The sequence below is a fragment of the Vicia villosa genome, linkage group LG3, assembly GCF_029867415.1.
Source record: "Vicia villosa cultivar HV-30 ecotype Madison, WI linkage group LG3, Vvil1.0, whole genome shotgun sequence".
Taxonomy (NCBI): Eukaryota; Viridiplantae; Streptophyta; class Magnoliopsida; order Fabales; family Fabaceae; genus Vicia; species Vicia villosa.
In genome coordinates, this window is record NC_081182.1 from 78,983,023 (window position 1) to 79,003,198 (window position 20,176).

General features: G+C 31.3%; 1 protein-coding gene across 1 annotated transcript; it reads left to right on the forward strand.

The window, feature by feature from the left end:
• Nucleotides 1–16,501: 16,501 nt before the first annotated feature.
• Nucleotides 16,502–19,287, forward strand: LOC131656163 (amino acid transporter AVT6C-like). The gene is made up of 5 exons (XM_058925923.1): nt 16,502–16,928; nt 17,816–17,968; nt 18,090–18,293; nt 18,392–18,857; nt 18,948–19,287. Exons 1-5 carry the CDS (start codon nt 16,568–16,570, stop codon nt 19,060–19,062), a joined length of 1,299 nt encoding a protein of 432 aa, XP_058781906.1. The 5' UTR covers nt 16,502–16,567; the 3' UTR covers nt 19,063–19,287.
• The last annotated feature ends 889 nt before the right edge of the window (nt 19,288–20,176 follow it).

Consider the following 20,176-nt stretch of genomic DNA (forward strand, 5'->3'; position numbering starts at 1 on the left):
AAGTATGGTAAGTAGATTCATGCAGCCAAAGGTATCACACCTAGCAGCGGCGAAAAGGATATTGAGGTATCTAAAAGGAATGCACAACTATGGCATTTTATTTCCTGCAACTGATAAAGGAAAATAATGCAAGTTAGTAGGGTACACTGATTCAAGTTGGTGTAGGGATGTTGAGGATCAAAAATTCACTGCAGGATATATCATTATGCTAGGTGGTGCACCAGTTGCTTGGAGTTCGAGAAAGGAACCAGTGGTAGCATTATCATCGTGCGAAGCAGAGTACATAGTTGCTTCTCTTTATGCATGTCAAGCAACATGGATGGTGAACTTGGTCGAAGTGATAACAAGTAAAGATCATGGAGCAATTACCATGAAGATCGACAGTATGTCAACTATCAACCTCGCGAAGAACCCGATAGCACATGGTCGAAGTAAGCACTTCGAAATGAGGTTCCATTATCTTCGAGAGCATGTAGTAGATGGGAGGATGAACTTTGAATACTGCAGAACTGAGAATCAGATTGCAGATATCATGACGAAGAGAGTGTTGGTCAATATATTCAGAAGACTAAGAGCTATGATGAATGTAGATATCTTAGATAATGATTTAGGTGGTGTGTTAAATTGTAATTCATAGTATCGTATAATGTGTGTGTCGAACTAGATTTGATTTAGTTACACACAGATTTGATTATATTTGATTTAGTTCCAAAATAGGTATTTTTGGGCTGTTATATTTTTGGGCTTTTGGCTTAGAGAGCAAGCTAAACTAAACCTGTAAATAGAGGGAGTAACCCCTATTTTAGTAATCAAGTTGTATTCACAGAATTTGCAGTTGCAAGTGAATAAGAAGTTTTCCATAGTTTGTGGGCAGAGAGAAACTCTGCAGAAAATCATTGTATTTCTTTCTTTCATATTTTTCCATTGTCATTGTGTGGTAGTAATATTCTTGTTCATCAAGATTGGTAGAAATTCATCATAGATATTGATAGATTTCCAACATAAATAATATCATGAAGATGTTATCGATCATTTTTTCATTAACTTTATTTCATGGGTGATTTCATCTTTTACTATGCATTCATCTTTGGTGAAGTTGGTTTTGATTCCTTTGTCACATAGTTGGCTTATACTAATGAGATTTTGCTTTAAGCCTTCAACATAGAAAACATCATCAATTGTTGTAAAGGGGTGTGTGCCAACTTTGTCAATACCAAAAATCCTTCCTTTGTTGTTGTCTCCATATGTCACATATCCTTTTGATTTTAGGGCAATAGATAAAATTTTGTCTTGTTTCTGGTCATGTGCTTGGAGAAATCACATATTGGCAGTGGTTTTCAAGTAAACCTACAAAACAAATTAAACTTTGCTAGGTACCTAATGTGTTTTGGGTCATTGTTGGTTAGATCTTTTCTTAACTCAAACATACTCACCATATGGAACACCATAATTTTTTATGTAGCAAGCACTAGGGGGTATTTTGTATTGCAGTAAAACATGTAGGTTTATGAACATGATAATCATATGAATTATTTATAACACATGAGTTGTAAGAAATATTTCTATTGTAAGAATCATTTCTAACATTAGAATACTTTATACCATAAGAATTATGTCTAACATTTGAATAATTTCTACTGTAACAATTATTTCTAGCATTCGATATTTTGTGAGGATTTATAACATGCACCTTCTTTGGTTTCACATTGTTGGATGTTGTGCTAGCTTTAATAAAATATTATTTTGCTTGAGCTTGATTTATCAAAATTAGAAAAACCAAGATCGTTTTCGTTATTTGAATATCTTTGTGTGCTAAGCACATCTTCTAAATTAATTTGAAAATTTTCATATTTGTTGATATCTTGGTTTAGTTCATCAGGATTCTTTTCTTCCATTGTTTCCCTTGATTCTATTCTTAAGGCAATGCTTTTGGATTTTTTTTCTCTTTTTTTCATGCTTCTCCAATCTTTCAAGTTCTATCTCATGTTCTTGGAGTTTACCGAATAATCCTGTAGAAGATATTTTAGAGAGACTTTTTTTTTCTAATATTGTTGTCACCTTTGGTTGACATGCCCTTGTCAACGATCTAAGGACTTTGAGATTTAATTTTTCATTCGTTAAGGTTTTACCAAGTTCCATCAAGTGATTCATTAAGTGTGAGAATCTCTTTAGCAACTCTAGGATTATTTCTTAGGGATTCTTTATAAACATCTCATATTCTTGTGATAGAGTGTTTAGTTTTGATCTACTTATAATGTTTCTTCATGGGTCACTTCCAAAGTATCCCAAATTTCTTTTGTTGTTTTACTATTGGAAACACAAAATAATTCATCCATACCTACGACTGATTCAATAATGTTTTCAGCCTTTTTGTCAAATAACACTTTCTTCTTATCATATTCATTATAAGAGTCGCTTACTTTTACTTGTTCTACTTCATTGATGACCATCTTAGGAACATACGGAATATTTTCAATAGCATCCCATATTTATTCTCCTTGTGATTTAGATACATTTGCATGCGAGTTTTCTAGAAGTCATAGTATTCACCGACGAAATATGGAGGTTTTTTGTTATTGCCACCATCTACAAGAAATGGGTTTGCAGAAGCCATTTTTCTGGATCGAGGAGCAACTTATCTTAACCTGATCTAATGCCAACTGTAAGTATAAAATGCAACGTAAGAGGGGTGAATTAGGTTTTAAAACTTTTTCGATTATTTTTTCAAATGTTATGGTTCTTTTTATTTTTATGGAAAAATAATGACGAACAAATGAACGAAAATGCATGAAAAATAAAGTGCAGTAAAGAAAATTACACAAATATATCCTTATTCTCCTTTCTAAACAAGGGTAAAGTAGTCCCTCCATACCCTGTGAAGAATTTCACTATGTTAGAAATGTTACAGCCTCACACCAAGACTCTCTTCATTTCCCTAACACAAACCAGAGAAGCACGCCATTTTATGATTTTACAACACACGCAGAAAGAATCGTACTTTCTCCTAACTAATCTTGTTTCCACAAACTTGGAAAAAACGTTACAATACATTGATACATATAATTGAGTATAAATGAATTTTGATTATTCACAAAATTCAAACTTAGTCTTCTCTTTCAATATAACATTTCAAAATTATAAACTCTAAGTACTCAAGAAACTTTTCTCTGATGAATGAAATTTATGCAGTAAAGTTTTTGATGATTTTACAAATGTATAGATAAGTGTTTAAAAATATTTAATGAAAGAGAATAAAAATATGATTTTTTGCTATATATACATTACAAGATGCCTCTAGAAATAGTGACAATGTTTGAGAAAATGATCGTGAGAATTTGCAATGATTTAGAAAAGGTATCATTATCATGTGCATTTGAAGAGCTATGCAATGTTTCGGATTTTTCAAAATGTTTCATGTGTCAATCGATTGATCTAGGAGGTCAATTGATTACTTCATATTCAACGTTCAAAAAATATGAAGAAATAAGTTGAATCAATTGATTGAATGGAATAGTCAATCAATTGACTTAGGCAAAAAATGGAACACTCAATTGATTGTTGTAATGAGTCAATCGATTGATGTTATTGGTTTTTCATTTTTATTCGTTTTAAGGAGATCACATTAATCGATTGAGTGCTAGGAGAAATTGATTGATCTCCTTAAAAACTTGAAAATTTTCTAAGTTAAAAATGAAACTTGAATCAATGAATGCATAAATGTTAAGAATTATTTTTTGAGCACCTAAGGATTATATCAATTGAATTTCATATTGTACCTTAGTCAATGATCTACTTCCATGAAACATAAGAGCTAGATCAATCCATTGTCATGAAACTTTGTAATGGTCTGTCTTGAAACTTCATTGAGATATATTTTTCTTCTTTTCATTTATTTGTCTTCAACAAAAGACCATCTTCACAAAAGCTTGCTTTTACAGATCTATCTTCAATAAATACTGGCTCTTCAATATATTTTTCTTCTTTTCATTGATTTATCTCCAACAAAAGATTTGATAAGTGTCACAAAACTATATACAAAAATAACTACAAATTGAAACTTATCAAACTCTCCCCATCTTAGACTTGTTTGTCCTAAAAAGATCAATCAACTCAAAGAACAAAAGTAATCAACCAAAGAATCATGAATCAACAAGTTTCGAAAAACTAAAAACACATGTATGGTTCAACAAAAACGTACAAGTAAACTTACCACAATCCAACAACGACAACATGAAAATGAAGCGAATCCTAAGTACAAAAATCATACCAAACAACCTAAAACAACACAAGCTCAATCATGAATCACACCTAGCAAAAATTCATCAAGGGATGAAAAACACACAACAGTGAAGGACTTTGACACTCATCCAAAAATCTTGCAAATAAAAGAATAAATTATGCATTCATCCAAAAAATTATATTGAAAACACAAAAGTAAAAATCATTAGGGCTTATCAAGATTGTAATGTGGCTTGGTTAACAAACAAGAGGCAATTTCTCAATCTAATTGAAACATTAACTTGCCTAAACCTAAGGGAGCGATCAACTCACAAAGTTTCAAACATAAAATCTCAATTAAACTTCTTCTCTTATCCCAAGATGTTACACCAACACAATACTTATTAACACAATATTATTTGATTACTTTTTTTCTTTTTCAAAACTTTTTCATTTTTTCTTTCTTTTTCTTTTCTTTTCATTTTCACATTTTTTTACTTGCTTTTCTTTTCTTTTTTCTCAACCTCATAACAACCAACCAAATAAGTATACAAACATTTTTCTTCTCAACTTGAATTCAACCAACATCATAATTTGAATACTCCCTACTTTATAAGGCAAGGTAAAAAATTCAAACCATAAATCACGGTTGAGGATTTAAGAAAACAAAATAAATCAAAATCCATTAAAAAATGAACTAAATACTTATTGACAAGCATCAAGTTCAACTGAAACATGAATATTGACAAAAGGCTCAAAGGGTTTAACAAATGCTCACTCACTCACAAGGTAAATTTACTATTTGGTTAGGTGGTTGTGCTTAAAATGAAACAAAATGTCTTGATTCTTTTCATGCTTTCATACAATCAACACAAATAAAAGATGAGTTAAATATGTTTTTGGTCCTCATAAATATTACAAATTTCGTTTTTAGTCCCTCTAAATATTTCCTTCAAAGAATGGTCCCTCTAAAATTTTGCATCCACACTTTTGGTCCCTCCTGCTAAAGTCCGTTAACATAGTTGACGTGACACTGCCACGTGGAAATGCTAGCGTGGCAAAGATGCTGACATGGATGCCACATGATATTTTGTCCCCATTTTATATTTTGTATATAAATTTAATTTATAGCGACAGGTATTCCTTCGCAAAATATGTTGCTAAGATGAACATCATATAAAAATCCAAAATCCATAGCTAATTTGTAGCTAATCTGTAGTTAATCCGTAGCTAATTTAAAAATATCATTCTTATGACCTAGAATTCATTTTTTTTCATGATTTTGTGCAAGAAATTTATCATATTATAAGGATATCTCTCAAAAAATGTAATTTATTTTACTTGAGATGAATTAAATATGAATTATTTTACAAGTCAATTTTCTATAAAAACAGAAACAAGGAAAACACTATGATATGATTGAGTTTTAAGTTATTATTTTGCAGGAGTTATATCATAACATATATAAAGTATTTGCAAACTTTCATTCCATTATGAATAAGTCTCGATTTATTTTTATTTTTTATCAAAACACATTTATATGTGTTTCGATAAAAAAATCAAAATAAATTGAGACTTATTTGAAATGCTATGAAAATTTATAGATATTTTTTATGTGTTATGATATAACTCCATAAAAAATAAGGCCTAAAAATAATCATATGTTAACGTTTTCATTGTTTCCGTTTTAAGGAAAATCGACTCGTAAAAAAAATTCATATTTAATTCATCTCAAGTAAAAGAAAATTAAATTTTGTGAGTAATATCCTTATAATGTGATAAAATTTATTGTAAAAAATCATAATAAAACAAAGTCTAGGTCATAAGAATGATGTGTTTGAATTAGCTAGGAATTAGCTACAGATTATGGGTTTTTATATGATGTTCATATTAGCGACGAATTTTGTGATGAAATATATGTCGCTATAGATAAAATTTATATAAAAAATAAAATGGGGACAAAATGTCACGTGGCATCCATGTCAGCATCTTTGCCACGCTAGCATTGCCACGTGACAGCGCCACGCTAGCCCTGTAAACGAACGTTAGCATGAGGGATCAAAAGTGTGGATGGAAAATTTTAGAGAGACCATTATTTGAAGGAATATTTAGAGGGACTAAAAACGAAATCTTCAATATTTATGAGGACCAAAAACATATTTAACCCATAAAAAATTAAACATAATAAAATCTAGTTAAAACAAAAATTGTTGGTCTCCTACATATATGAACAATGAAAAGCTTCCTCGCATTTGGAGGTAGGAACTAAAGTGATTCAATCATAAACAAGTAATACAAAAGAATGAATGACATGAAAGTTGTACATATGAAAAGTTTCATAATAATGTTATGATATAGGAAGCGATAAACGAGTAAATTCCAAGAAACAACTTCAAAAATATCATTACCATACATCCGCAAGTTAAAGCGATTAAACTTGGAAAATCACCTCATGCATGTTCAAATTAAAAGACCAATGTTGGAGCCCAAACAACAAACAACATTATTAAAATTAGCTAAAATAATGTTAAACAGATACAACATAAATAAAAGAATGGAGCAAGAGTGGAAAAGAAAAAATAATTTTTTTCCATGTGCAGCAGATCGCGCTAAGCGGGACAGAGCGCTCTAAGCGGCCGCATAAATAATAGGGTGCGCTGAGTGGGATCGATCGCGCTTAGCAGTAGCAGGAAAACATTGAAAAATCATAACAACATCTGACTCTTCCTGCCAAACCTCCACTACACCTACACTAACTCAACTATCAAAATTGCAGAATTTATAAATATTTGGGTGCCTCCTAATGACCGATTGTTTTACGTCTTTAACTCGACGCCTTTATTGTTTTTGGTGCTTGGCAAGTATCCTCCATTAGACACGCCGATGCTCTAGCCTCAAGCACAAACCTAAAGAAAGTGTCATAACCAAACACTTAACAAACATTATGAAAACAAGAAAATTTACAACAACACTTAAACATAATAATGATACACAACATTTATTTACATACACTTGAACACAACAAAAACACATACATACTAATGTGGAAAACAAACACAACTATAAATATAAAAAATGGGTGAATGTTGGATACACAAGTTGAGAAGTGAAGATTTAAATTTTAGAACTGATCCAATTTCAATTTGTTTAACCAACATTCATCACACTACCTATACTTATATATAAACATATACAAGTAAAAATATTCAAGTAAAAATATACAATATATACGATATATATACAAAACTCAAAACCATAGAAACTATCGCGATGTAATTCAATATGAAAACGTCATTCCCTGACAACAACGCTATTTTATTGACGCAGTAAAGCGGCAAGCAAAAGATTGGAAGTATTTTGGGTTTTATCATATCCACAGGGAATAATGCGTGGGAAAGAATGTCATTCAACAGTTTTTGCGTTTCTGAGCTTGGGTTAAAATGGTTTAAACGTAAAAGGTATTAACAAGAAAATAAATACATTTTTTAGAGATAAAAACTTATCAGGCATGAATATACACTACTCTTCACAAACTTAAACATATCGATCAGTTGTACGCAACCTACAGTACTCGTCAAAATTATCACTTATCTCTCACATCAGTGTTCATTTCTGCAACACCTATGAGACGAATCACAACCAAGGTTATGTCTAACACAAAGTTGCGAGAACAGACGCATTCTCGCGTTTGCGATGTCTCGTGCGAAACAATAACACAAAAGCATTAAGCTTCGATATACAAGTGATTATTAACTCTAAATCTATCTCTAGAATCTAGGAACTAACAGATATCCATCCTCAATAAAGATTTGTGAGTCATATGTCTATAATAACAAAAATCCAAACATAAAGCAAAAATGTCAAGGAAGACCACAATAATGATTTGTAAAGCATATACTATACAACACCATGAACAACAAATATACATAGATTCAGAGTAAGCTTACAAACACAACCCATCAAATAGAGAAATACATAGAGAAGAATAAAGGAAAACCAAACATCTCATAGGTTGCCAGCTTCGATTGATGAGAACTTCGCCTCTAATTCATCCATATGCAAGCTCCATTATTGTTTTCTAGCCTCTCTTAATCAAAGAATGGTGGTGATTGAATTGGGAGAAAAATCCCCAAAACCATAACCTAAAACTATGAAAGAATACAATTATAATAAAACAAAATATACCAGGCCCTATTAAGCATACTGAGTTGACTGTCAAAAATATCTAAAATATCTACGCCGATACAAGACACCTAGCTAACCGGGCTTGGCGGGCTAAGCAGGCTTTGGGATAAGCGGGTTGAGCTGGCTTAGCAGGCTCAAAGACACAGCCCATGCCAAGGAAAAATGTCTTGTAGCGGGTTACAAAATGAGCTTGCGTGACCTTGGCTAAGCGAGCTGAGCTGGCTTAGCCCATTTGACAGAACTTTAATTCTAAAAATCGCATATTTGAAGCTGTGTCTTTGACACTTTATTTCTCTATGCTCCAAACATGCACCAATACCTATAAAAGAGAAAAAAATCTATCAAACGGTACACTAATTACACACAAACACAATTATACACAATCTTTAGTAATTTACACAAGTTAAGGTTTATTCAACGAATATTAACACAAAAGAGTAGATAAGTGTCACAAAACTATATATAAAAATAACTATAAATTGACACTTATCAGTTGTGTGGGGTTGAATATTTATAGTTGTGTTATTTAATCCAAAGAGTTGGCAAGAAAAAGAGAAAAAAAATAGAAAAAGAAAAAATGGAAAAAAAATAAGGATGTCTATACATATTCCTTATGGAGAAAAAAATGAAGAGAAAAGAGAAGAAAAATAGTAGAAAAGTTATTGTTTGAAAGTGGATGAATGTAGTTTAACTCAATTTTCTTTTGACCCTTTGATTTTAGCTTAGTATCCCCTTAGGATTTATCTCATCCTTACCTTGGCCAACTTACAACCCAAATAAAGTCCTTTTGATCTTTGAGTGCATGTATTTCAATTGTGGATGTTAGAGTCTTTCAAGCCTATGGTAGTATTTTCTTTCATGATGTGCTTTGAGTGTAAATAGTCAACCTAAACACTTGAGAGTTGAGTGGATTTTATCTTGTTAGGATCTTGTTGCTTATGATGTACTCTTTGGTAAAATATCCTCTTATCTGCTTTGACTATCACAAAAAGTTGTTCACTAACACCATATTCTTGAAGCTTAAAATTAGAATTTTTCTTGCACTTTGTATCTTGAGAACCTTTGGAATCACATGTTTTGTTTTGCTCTTATTTTTCATTTTTGAATTTTGAATTTATAATTTTGCTTGGAGTGTAAATGGTGGGAATTTGATCAGTGTATTTTTTATGCACACTTTTCTATTATTGTACTTAGAAAATTCTATAGTTTATTTTAGTATTTTTACTATTTTAGTGTGTTTTTATATTTAAGTTTATTTATGCTTTTATTTTAATTTCGTACTTTATTTTGAGCTTAAATAGTTAATTGATACATTCTTACTGTGCAAACCATAACTTGAGTTATGCAAAATCAGATTAACGCATTCTAATATATTTTAGAAATCCAAGAGGATAAGCTACAAGTTTTAGGTTGGAGACAAAATCTGGTTTGGAATGCAGAAGGGTCGAATAATTCATTTTAGTTCCAGACTTAATACAATAATTAGTTTTGGGCTTGTTTTGTAATTTTTTGGTCGGTTGCTCTTTAAGCCCGATTATCTTGTAGTACTTAAGTGAAAACGTAGTGCTACAGTGATCATTCTGAATTTTCACGATACAATATTGCTTGTACAATTCATACAGAACTAATCACCAAGAATTGACCTACTGATTCATATTTCCGCCAATACTTTGAGGTTTTATATTTTCAATCTAATTTCTTTCCGCTTTCAACATTATTCTATATATTTTATATGCTTAATTAAAATTATATAGATTCATGTTGATTTATTTCGATTGGTTTATATTCCTTGATTTGTATTGTGTTTTAGCGTTGCTTTATCGTTAAACTACATATGTTGAATCACGTTTGCTTAATTTGCGAGTGTTGAATTCATTTGCTTCATTCAGATAATAGGAGTGTAAATCACATAGTGTCAATTTCATTTGTTAATTGATACTGTAATCGAAAAGGGATTAGAATCCGCTTAGGGTTTTGGATTTATAATTATCGATGATAAGTTGGGAAACCGAACAGTAGGTTGATTCGTTTTAGCTTATTTCATAATCACTTATTTTCCCTGTATTCTCAATCGATTCTAAAACCCCCTTATATCATTTTGTTGTTTGGTTAATTTTGCCAAGAGTCCTTGTGATACGAATCGAGTGTCTCTTCCCTAACTACAGTTTAATTGGTCGTTTTTGACTTGTGTGCGACAACGGATCATTCGGCCTCCGTGCTATTTGATTTTTCTCTGATATTGATAGAGAGAACCTCCCAATATTATAGTGGCTCTTCCTCAATATTCATGAGAATGGAAAATCTTTCAAATCCATTGAGAGCTCCCTTAGTTGTGGTCTATGCAACCAACAATTCCATCTTCTCTTCATTGTTAGATCATTTTTATTTTATGACCACTTGGGGCACTTCACTCCTCTTGCTCTACATGCTCTCTTAAATTGGTCTTAATTTTTTGGATATATTCTTATCTTGGTGGGTGAAGCTAGACAAACTTACTTTTCTAGTTAGGTCTTAAATTGTGTCCTTCACATTGACTAAGAGCTCCCTTAGTGGCGGTCTATGCGGACAACAGTTCCATCTTCTCTTCATTGTTAGATTATTTGTATTTTATGGCCACTCGGGGAACTTCACTCCTCTTTCTCTACATGCTCTCTTAATTTGGTCTTATTTTTTTGGATATGTTCTTACCTTGGTGGATGAACCTAGAAAAACTTCCTTTTCTAATTAGGTCTTAAATTGTGTCCTTCAGTTGTACACACTTCTCGGTATTGTGGTTGTTACACATGTGGAAACAAAAATACCTAGACTTATCAACTTAAGGGCACTCCCATAATTTCTTTGTGCTTCAACTTGCTCATCCCGAGATTTTTTTCGTTGATGCATTCCTATAGGATGCACCATCTCGGTGTGTTCGGGGGATGTAATGCTTGTAACTTGACAGTGGTGTCCCATTTTTTCTACCTAGCCAGGAGTCCCCTTTGCCTTTGTCCATTATCTCCATTTTATGTTTTTTGTCCTTAACATCTCTTCTGCTTGTCTCGACCTTCTCGAATCGTCATTCATATATCGCCCTACTCGCGACCAACTTTTCTTCATATTGTATATACTTATTGTCCCTCGGGAGTTAGGTGTTAAAGTTGTTAAGACCTTAATCTAAATCTTTTATGTGAAATTAGACCGAAGTTGGAATCTAAAACTTAAAAGATATATTTTTAATTCTTCATCACCACTTTTGATCAGTTATGCCTCTCAATCAAACCTTTCAATGTACGATTGTAACAATTTGTCGTTTCTTTCTTGGTTGATCTTAAGCTTTCCACTGACTTGGGTTGCCTCTGAGATGTCATGAAATGAACGGGAGAAATATCTATGAATTAATTAATTTTTCCTTAACTCATATCCATAAACCAAGCCATGACACATGACTTTAGGGTGATGACAAACAATTTTCATTTATCAAGACATCTTGGTTCTTTAAAGTTTAAGAAAACATTAACAAGTTATATGTGCTCATTGAGGTCGGCTATCCAATTGTAGTTTCCCATCCCAATGGTCTATAAAGTTCCTTGCATATAGCGTACTTGTTGATTATCTTGCTAAAAGTGTTTTAGAAAGATGTGAATTTTCCCCTTCTGAAAATTTCAAAGGATGAGGAATATGAGGTGCATCAACGATGATGACGATGACGCCTTGGACAGTTACGTTCGTAATCTGACTCCGAATGGGGATGTCATATTGGGAGCGGGGAACAAGTTTGGCGCCTTTAGTTACCTCAGGGTCACCGTTACCGAGAGGAATCAACCTAGTATTTACTATGGTTTGCTACTACATCATTGTGGAGCCTAGGTAGCGGTAAATGGCTGGGACTTAGAGTTTTTGACCCCTTAAATTATTCATTTTAAAACATATCGGTGAAGACTATATATTGACCGCCATGAGCAGGTCTCCCAACAGGGTGTTAGTTGTCGTCTGGGTCACTAGGGTGGTGAATTAAGGAGCACAATATCCTTTTCCTAGACGTGGAGCCAAATTTCTCTCAACTGGTAATTGAGGCCAGTCGTTCAGTGAAGGGACATATATTGTTTCAATCGATGGTGGAGGTTGGATCAGGTTCTCCGGACGTGGGGAAGATGTTTTGAGATTTTCTTTGAGAGTTTGGTTTCTCCCATGACCTCGCTAGCGACAACTTGTGGACGATTAAAGTTATGTATTATTCTTTTCCTCGATTTTCCATTATGATTTTCGAGTAAGTAGTTGAACATTAATGATCATTCTCACAGACGATGCCATTGATCTTTCATTAAAATAGTTGTTCACGTGATTGTGAAATTGGTTAGATCAGACAATTTTGAGAGATGATGACGTTCTCTGTATCATGGTCTTTCGTTTTGTAGGGGGTGGTACATGAAAGAAATATTTTTATGTAAGAATGTGTACCTTGATTTGACATTTTACTTATCCTTTTATATGATGTTTCTAAGGACCTAGAACCTTGCACTGTTTGATATCTGCCCAAATAGATTTGTGTCAGAGTATAAATTGTTATGTCGTGTAACAATCATTATTTATTTATTTTCCTAAATCAAATACTTTTTTTATGAGAGATTCATGTTTGTTCTCGATGTCTTAGAGCTTTTTTTAGGTCTAATGACGTGTCATCTTTATCTTATATCACTATTATGACGTTATAGTATTGTATCAATTTGAGCAACCTCTTAACTTTTTTGTTGTTTTGTTTGGCCATATGTCATTGACCTATATATGTTATTGGGCCACGAGTATTATATCTACCCAACCAAGTAAATATCATATTTTATTTATTTATTTATACTTAAGGACAACAAGTTATCAATGATTTAGAGTTTGTTATCAATAATATCCAGTATTTCACAACCTACATTAATGGCATCAAGTAACTCACAAACTTTTTTAGGAGGTAGTTCTTCCCGACCACAGGAAGCCGAAGAAAATTAAAGTTTACACACTCCACCTCCTCCCGTTCAATAATACGATTACGATAGTCATCGACCGATACATTGCTCTTGTAAAATTGACGGTCACCTTCAACGGTACAGTCATTATCTATCATATAAGAAAATTTATTATTCTGGAAAAGACACTAATGTCCTTATTGCTTTTAAGCTTGACAAGTGGATGCCTTCTCCTTCTAGATTTCAATTGTTTTGTTCTCTACTCATTTTTTACTGTTTTGCTTCTAAACTTTTCTATCAACTCATAAAATAATTTTTTGGTTTTGGTCTTGGTAACCACATCCTTTTTTCAACTTCACACTCTTCCTTGGTTATCGCTTCTACTTCTTTTTTCCTCCTTCCCTATTATTTTTCTTACAACATTAAATATTTAAATATTATTTTTCATCCATAATATTTTTTATTATGTTTTTTTAATTACAGCATTTTAGGATAAGAAAATATTTTATTATGTTTTTTAATTGTGAAATTTGATAAGAGGATGGATAAGGAAGTAAAGGGCGACGTGTTAGAAAATAGTGGGTTTGTGTGTGAGAGAAATTTTTTAAATAATTTTTTTTATCATAATGTAAGACAAAACATGTATGATGAATGTAGTAAAAATCAACAATAATATTTATATACGGGGAAAAATACATTATTGTTTCAAATATTTTTATATAAGACAACCACTTTATTATTGATTCAAATATTTTTATAAATAATGTTAAAACAAAAATAATATTTATAAACGGGAAAAAACATATTTTTTATTAAAATATTTTCATATACAAAAAAAATATTACTTTTATAAGCGGTAACAACTTTACTATTAATTCAAATATTGAATAATTTTTCACATTTAAAAACATTTATATTTGCATATTAACGGAAACTCGAAGTTACTAATCACAATATTGCATATTAATGGAAACCCGAAGTTATTGATTATTTATATTGAATATTAACGGAAACATGAAGTTACTGATCACAATATTGCATATTAACGGGAACTTGGAATTAATGTTCACAATATTGCATAGTAACAGGAACTTGAAGTTATTAATTCAAATATTGAATATTAACGGGAACATGAAGTTACTGATCAGAATATTGAATATTAACAGAAACATGAAATTATTGATCACACAATATTGAATATTAACGGGAACCTGAAGTTACTGATTCAAATATTGAATATTAGCGGGAACATGAAGTTACTGATCACAATATTGAATATTAACGGGAACCTGAAGTTACTGATTAAAATATTGAATATTAACGGGAACATGAAGTTACTTATTAAAATATTGAATATTAACAGAAACATGAAGTTACTGATCAAAATTTTAATTAGTTTTAATATACAATTTTTCTATTAAAAAACATATATATTTGAAACAAATGTGCGTCCCGTACCAGAACCCGTGCGAACGCACGGGTTTGTTACTAGTTTTTAAAAAAATATGTAACTAAAATATTGTGATTTTATAAATATATATTTTTATTTTTTAGCACTATATTTGAATATTATGCATAATATTTTATATTTATTTTAACTGTTTGTCAAAGTAATAGATAAATTAAATTAAATTATTTGATAAAATATAATATTAATATTTTTAGAAAAAAAGAGATATGAACTGCCAGTGTAAAATATTTTTACACTGTCAATCAATCACAACCATGTATTCAATTAAAATACAATTTTAATTTTAAAAACTAACATGACATGACAAATGTAAGAATTGGTTGTATGTGTAAAGTTAGTTTACACTGTCAAGTGCACTACCTTTAAACTCATATTTTTAATAGAAATTTAACTTTAAAATCAAACTAAAATGAAAATCATATAAATTTAAGTGTAAAACTAAATTAAAATAATATTATTTAACATATAAATAATTGAGTATATAATTATATATATATATATATCATATATTTATTTAAATTATAAATTAATTTATAAATATAGTAATAATAAAATATAATAAAATAAAAATTAATTAATTAATTATAGGAGTGATCATATGGACTAAAAAGAAATACTTGTAGTAAAAAATGAATTATAAAGATGACTAAACAGGTTCACATTCTATGATATATCCACTCTATTCCATTCTATTTTATTTGCAAAATTTTGTGATTAACATAAAATTTTATAATTTTTAGATTGAAAAGTTACAATCTTGATAGATCCGCCTTGCAACACACTCATTTTTGCGGGATATGTCAAAATTTTAAACCCGCACTCTACTCAATATTCACCTGATCCCTTTTTTTTTTTTTCGATTTTTTGTTTGGCGAGTCCAAATGGAGTGTCTATTTACCACTCATAATAAATTATTTAAAATTATTATAGAAAGTAATTTAAGTTAATATAAAAAATATATAACACAACAAAAATTATTTTACAAAACACTAAAAGAAACGGATCGACAACTAGTTTAGTAAAAAAAGTTATATTTTTGAAAAATATTTTGAATATTAAATCGTATAATTCAATTAATTGAACCGTACTTTTTTTAAATGAAGCTAAACATAAATAAATAAATAAATAAAAGTACAAAGAGAATTGTTAAATAATCAACCATCAAAAAGTAATAAATCTAAGAAAAAAGGCATTCCATTTCCTACTTTGACAGTCCGCCACAGTTTTTGTACCGATTCAGTGCTTTTTTCTTTTAAACATTTATTTTAGAATTAATAAAATATTTAGTTAATGATTAATAATGTATTTATTTAATACTAATATTTGTGGAAACTTTTTCATCTAGATGTAATATTCATGTGATTATTGAAAATATATTTATGGATCTAGACGCAATTCCCACCCAATTAACTCTGTACTATTATTTTCTACCAAATTTTTTTCTTATAAAAAAATTAGTATAATCATGTGTTTCATGAATGATATTACTAGCTCAATATTCATGTGTTTCTTGAAAATATATTTATGTATCTGGACGCAATTCCATCCAAATGAACTTGCATTTCTTTTAATTAAAAAATTAGTATAACTAAATCATGTGTTTCATGATAGAATTTTTTTTTAATTATGCATTTAGACGCAAATCCAACCAAATGATTTTTGTATTTACTTAAAAAAATTAATATATAAATGAACAGTAACATTCAATTACTCATTTAACAAACTCCACTTTTCTTTCCAACTCAAAAACTCCACCGCCGGAATGTCATTGTCAGCCGGAGTTCACATCCCGCTTTTGCCGGGATCAAAATCGGCGGTGGAGCATGGCACCATACCTGGCGCGGTATTCAATGTCGTTAATTCCATAATTGGATCTGGAATCATGTCACTTCCGGCGATCCTAAAAGTTCTCGGAGTGTTTCCTGCTCTGGTTGTCATTCTGATCGTGGCGGTGCTGGCTGAAATCTCCGTCGACTTTCTCATGCGTTTTTCGGACGCCGGAATAAAGCCAACATACGCGAGTGTGATGAAGGAGGCTTTTGGATCCGTTGGAGGATTAACCACTAAAGTTTGTATCATTATTAACAACTTTGGAGGTGCAATTCTGTTACTTATTATAATCGGTAAGAAGAGAACCATTTTTCTTTCTTTTTCTTCTTACATTAAATTCTATCATTAGTTAAGAGTGTTTGTTTAATGCCATTGATTAGTGAAAAATAGTAGTATCATCTTTTTTTGTTGCTTATTGTATTTACGATAGTGACTTTTTAAAAAAACTATTATTTTATTATAACTTTTATAATAATTTTTTAATAAGTTATTTCCATTTTACCCTTTGTTATATAGACACTTTCTTGATTTACCCTTATAAAATATTTTTTTTAAATTCAAATTTGCTATTTTAAAATATTAACAATTTAGTTTTTTAGTCAAAATCCGAAAGAAAATCTGCAGAAAACCTATGGATTTTGACTCTAAAGACTAAATTGTTAGTATTTTGAAATAACAAGGTTGTTCTTCAAAAAAAATATTTTATAAGGAGAAATAAAAAATGTCCTAAATAACAAGGGGTAAAAGGGTAATAATTCTTTTTTAATTTATATAAATTGATCAAAATAATATATAATTTGAGATGAACGGAGTATACAACAGTTTTACACTAATCATATGTCTATTAAACTAAAAAAAATCACACTTTTAATAACTGCAAAAAGATCTTATAAAATAATATAAATTATCTATTAAAAAATTCGTATAGTGTGCTTTAAAAATCAATCAGAACTTTAATACCAGACTTTATCATAAAAATGTGTAACAAATAAAGACTTTATCATAATTCAATTATTTTGACAGTTTGATAAGTAGAACTAGTTTTGTTCAATTTCAGTGTTACATTAATATGTTAAAACATTGATTTTAGGAAACATCTAATTTGACCCAAAGAAGACATCTCATTATTGTTTGTATCATGTTTTAATTTTTTTCATGTTTGTGTATAATGGAACTACAGGGGATGTTCTATCTGGAAAGAAAAGTGGAGATGAAGTGCATTTGGGAATTTTGCAACAGTGGTTTGGAATTCACTGGTGGAATTCCAGAGAAGTTGCTCTTCTCATCACCTTGGTTGTTGTTATGCTTCCATTGGTCTTGTACAAACGTGTAGGTCAGTGTTTTTCAATTATTCCAAGCACGCGCTTGTTTCATTGTTCTGAATTGAAAAGATTTAATGGCATAGACTCATTTGTTATTGTTTTTTTATCTTGTGTTGTTTTGAATTTTGTCAGAATCCTTGAAGTACAGTTCTGCAATATCAACTCTTCTTGCTGTGTCATTTGTTGCCATTTGTTCTGGGTTGGCTATTGTTGCTTTGGTGCAAGGAAAAACACAAACTCCTAAATTGGTTCCTACATTAGACAACCAGAAATCTTTCTTTGATTTGTTCACTGCAGTTCCTGTTGTAGTCACAGCATTCGCATTTCATTTCAATGGTACTAATTAACTTAAACTTTGCATTATTTGGTGGTGGATGAGAGTTTCCTCCTTTTCTTCCTGTTGTGCTGACGAGTTATTTTATTTTACTTTGCAGTGCATCCAATTGGATTTGAGCTCGCAAAGCCATCTGATATGAAAATAGCCGTTCGAATAGCATTAATGTTTTGTGCTGTTATCTACTTTACTATTGGTTTATTCGGCTATCTCTTATTTGGAGAATTAACACAATCAGACATTCTAGTCAATTTCGATCAGAGTGCTGATTCTGCTGTTGGTTCATTCTTCAATAGTTTAATTCGTGTAAGCTATGCACTCCACATTATGCTAGTATTCCCTGTCCTGAATTTCTCTTTGAGAGCCAACGTTGATGAACTATTCTTTCCCAAGAAGCCTCTACTAGCCACAGACAACAAGAGATTTGTGATTCTCACTCTTGTGCTCTTAGTAATCTCCTATCTTGCTGCTATAGCAATACCAGATATTTGGTACTTCTTTCAGTTTCTAGGATCAACAACTGCACTGTCGCTTGCCTTTATTTTCCCTGGCACTATAGTTTTAAGGTAACCTATTTTCATAATCTTCCTGTTGAATATATCATATTGAGAAGGAATATAAATCATGATTCTAATGTTCTTTGTTTGTTATGACAGGGATGCTCTTAGAATATCTACAAGAAAGGACAAAATAATAGCACTGGTTATGATAATACTAGCTGTAGTGTCAAGTGCAATTGCAATTTCCACCAACATATACAATGCTTTTTAAGTAGCAAGTTATAAAGTTGGTGTTCTCTTTTCCCTTTCTGTTGTTGTTGCTTTCAACTACAGAAAGTTTTTTTGGGAGAGATAGGGTATGGTAGGGGTAAAAACATTCTAGGTGCATTTTCTGAGTTTGGGATGCCTTGCTGTAAAAATCATATATGTTGAAAGGAAGTGTTGTGTATAATATCAAACATCAAAGCAATGAAACATCATGGCAAAATTTGAGTTACCATTTCTACAACAATATGTTAGTGTCTTTTTTGTGAACCTAATTTTTGTTTGAATGACTTATCTGTTGGGCAAATTATTATTTGCCACATGTCATGATGAAATGAAGAGTCCCCGTAAATTCTCAAGCTTCGTTGTTGAATACATATTCAACAAATAGAAAGCTGTAGATACCGCTTCTCCCCGTACCTCTTTCGACAAGTTCTTTCTTTTCAACATGTTTCTCACCATGTTCATAATCGATCGATTCTTCCTTTCAACAACGCTGTTTTGCTGCGGTGTATAGGATGGTACTATCTCATGTACTATCCCGTCTTGATCACAAAACTTTCTAAAGTCATTTGAGACATATTCGCCTCCACCATCAGTTTTGAGAGCTTTGAGCTTATGACTTCTTTACCACTCAATCATACACTTGAACTTCTTAAACGCTTTGAATACCTTATCCTTTTTCTTGATTAGGTATGTCCATAGCTTTCTACAATAATCATCGATGAATGTGACAAATATCTACTGCCATCAATCGAATCAACTCGCATCGGCCCACACGCATTGGAATACACCATCTCAAAGTAATGCTTGGTTCTACAACCTGCATCCTTGATGAATTTACCCTGGTGTTGCTTCACTTGCACACAATCTTCATAAATTTCAGCCGGCATGTTGATGAATGGTAATCCCGTTATCATTTTCCTTCTTTTGCAATGCATTGAGATCTCTAAAATTGAGATGTCTAAGACGGTAATGTCGTATCCACTCTTCTCGACTAGCCGGTGTAGCAAGACACTTATGCTATATAACCTTCAACTTAATCTTGAAAGTTCTATTGGAAGCCATTTAGGACCAAAATCTCGTTTGCATCCATAACATGTAACACCTTGTTCTCCGTG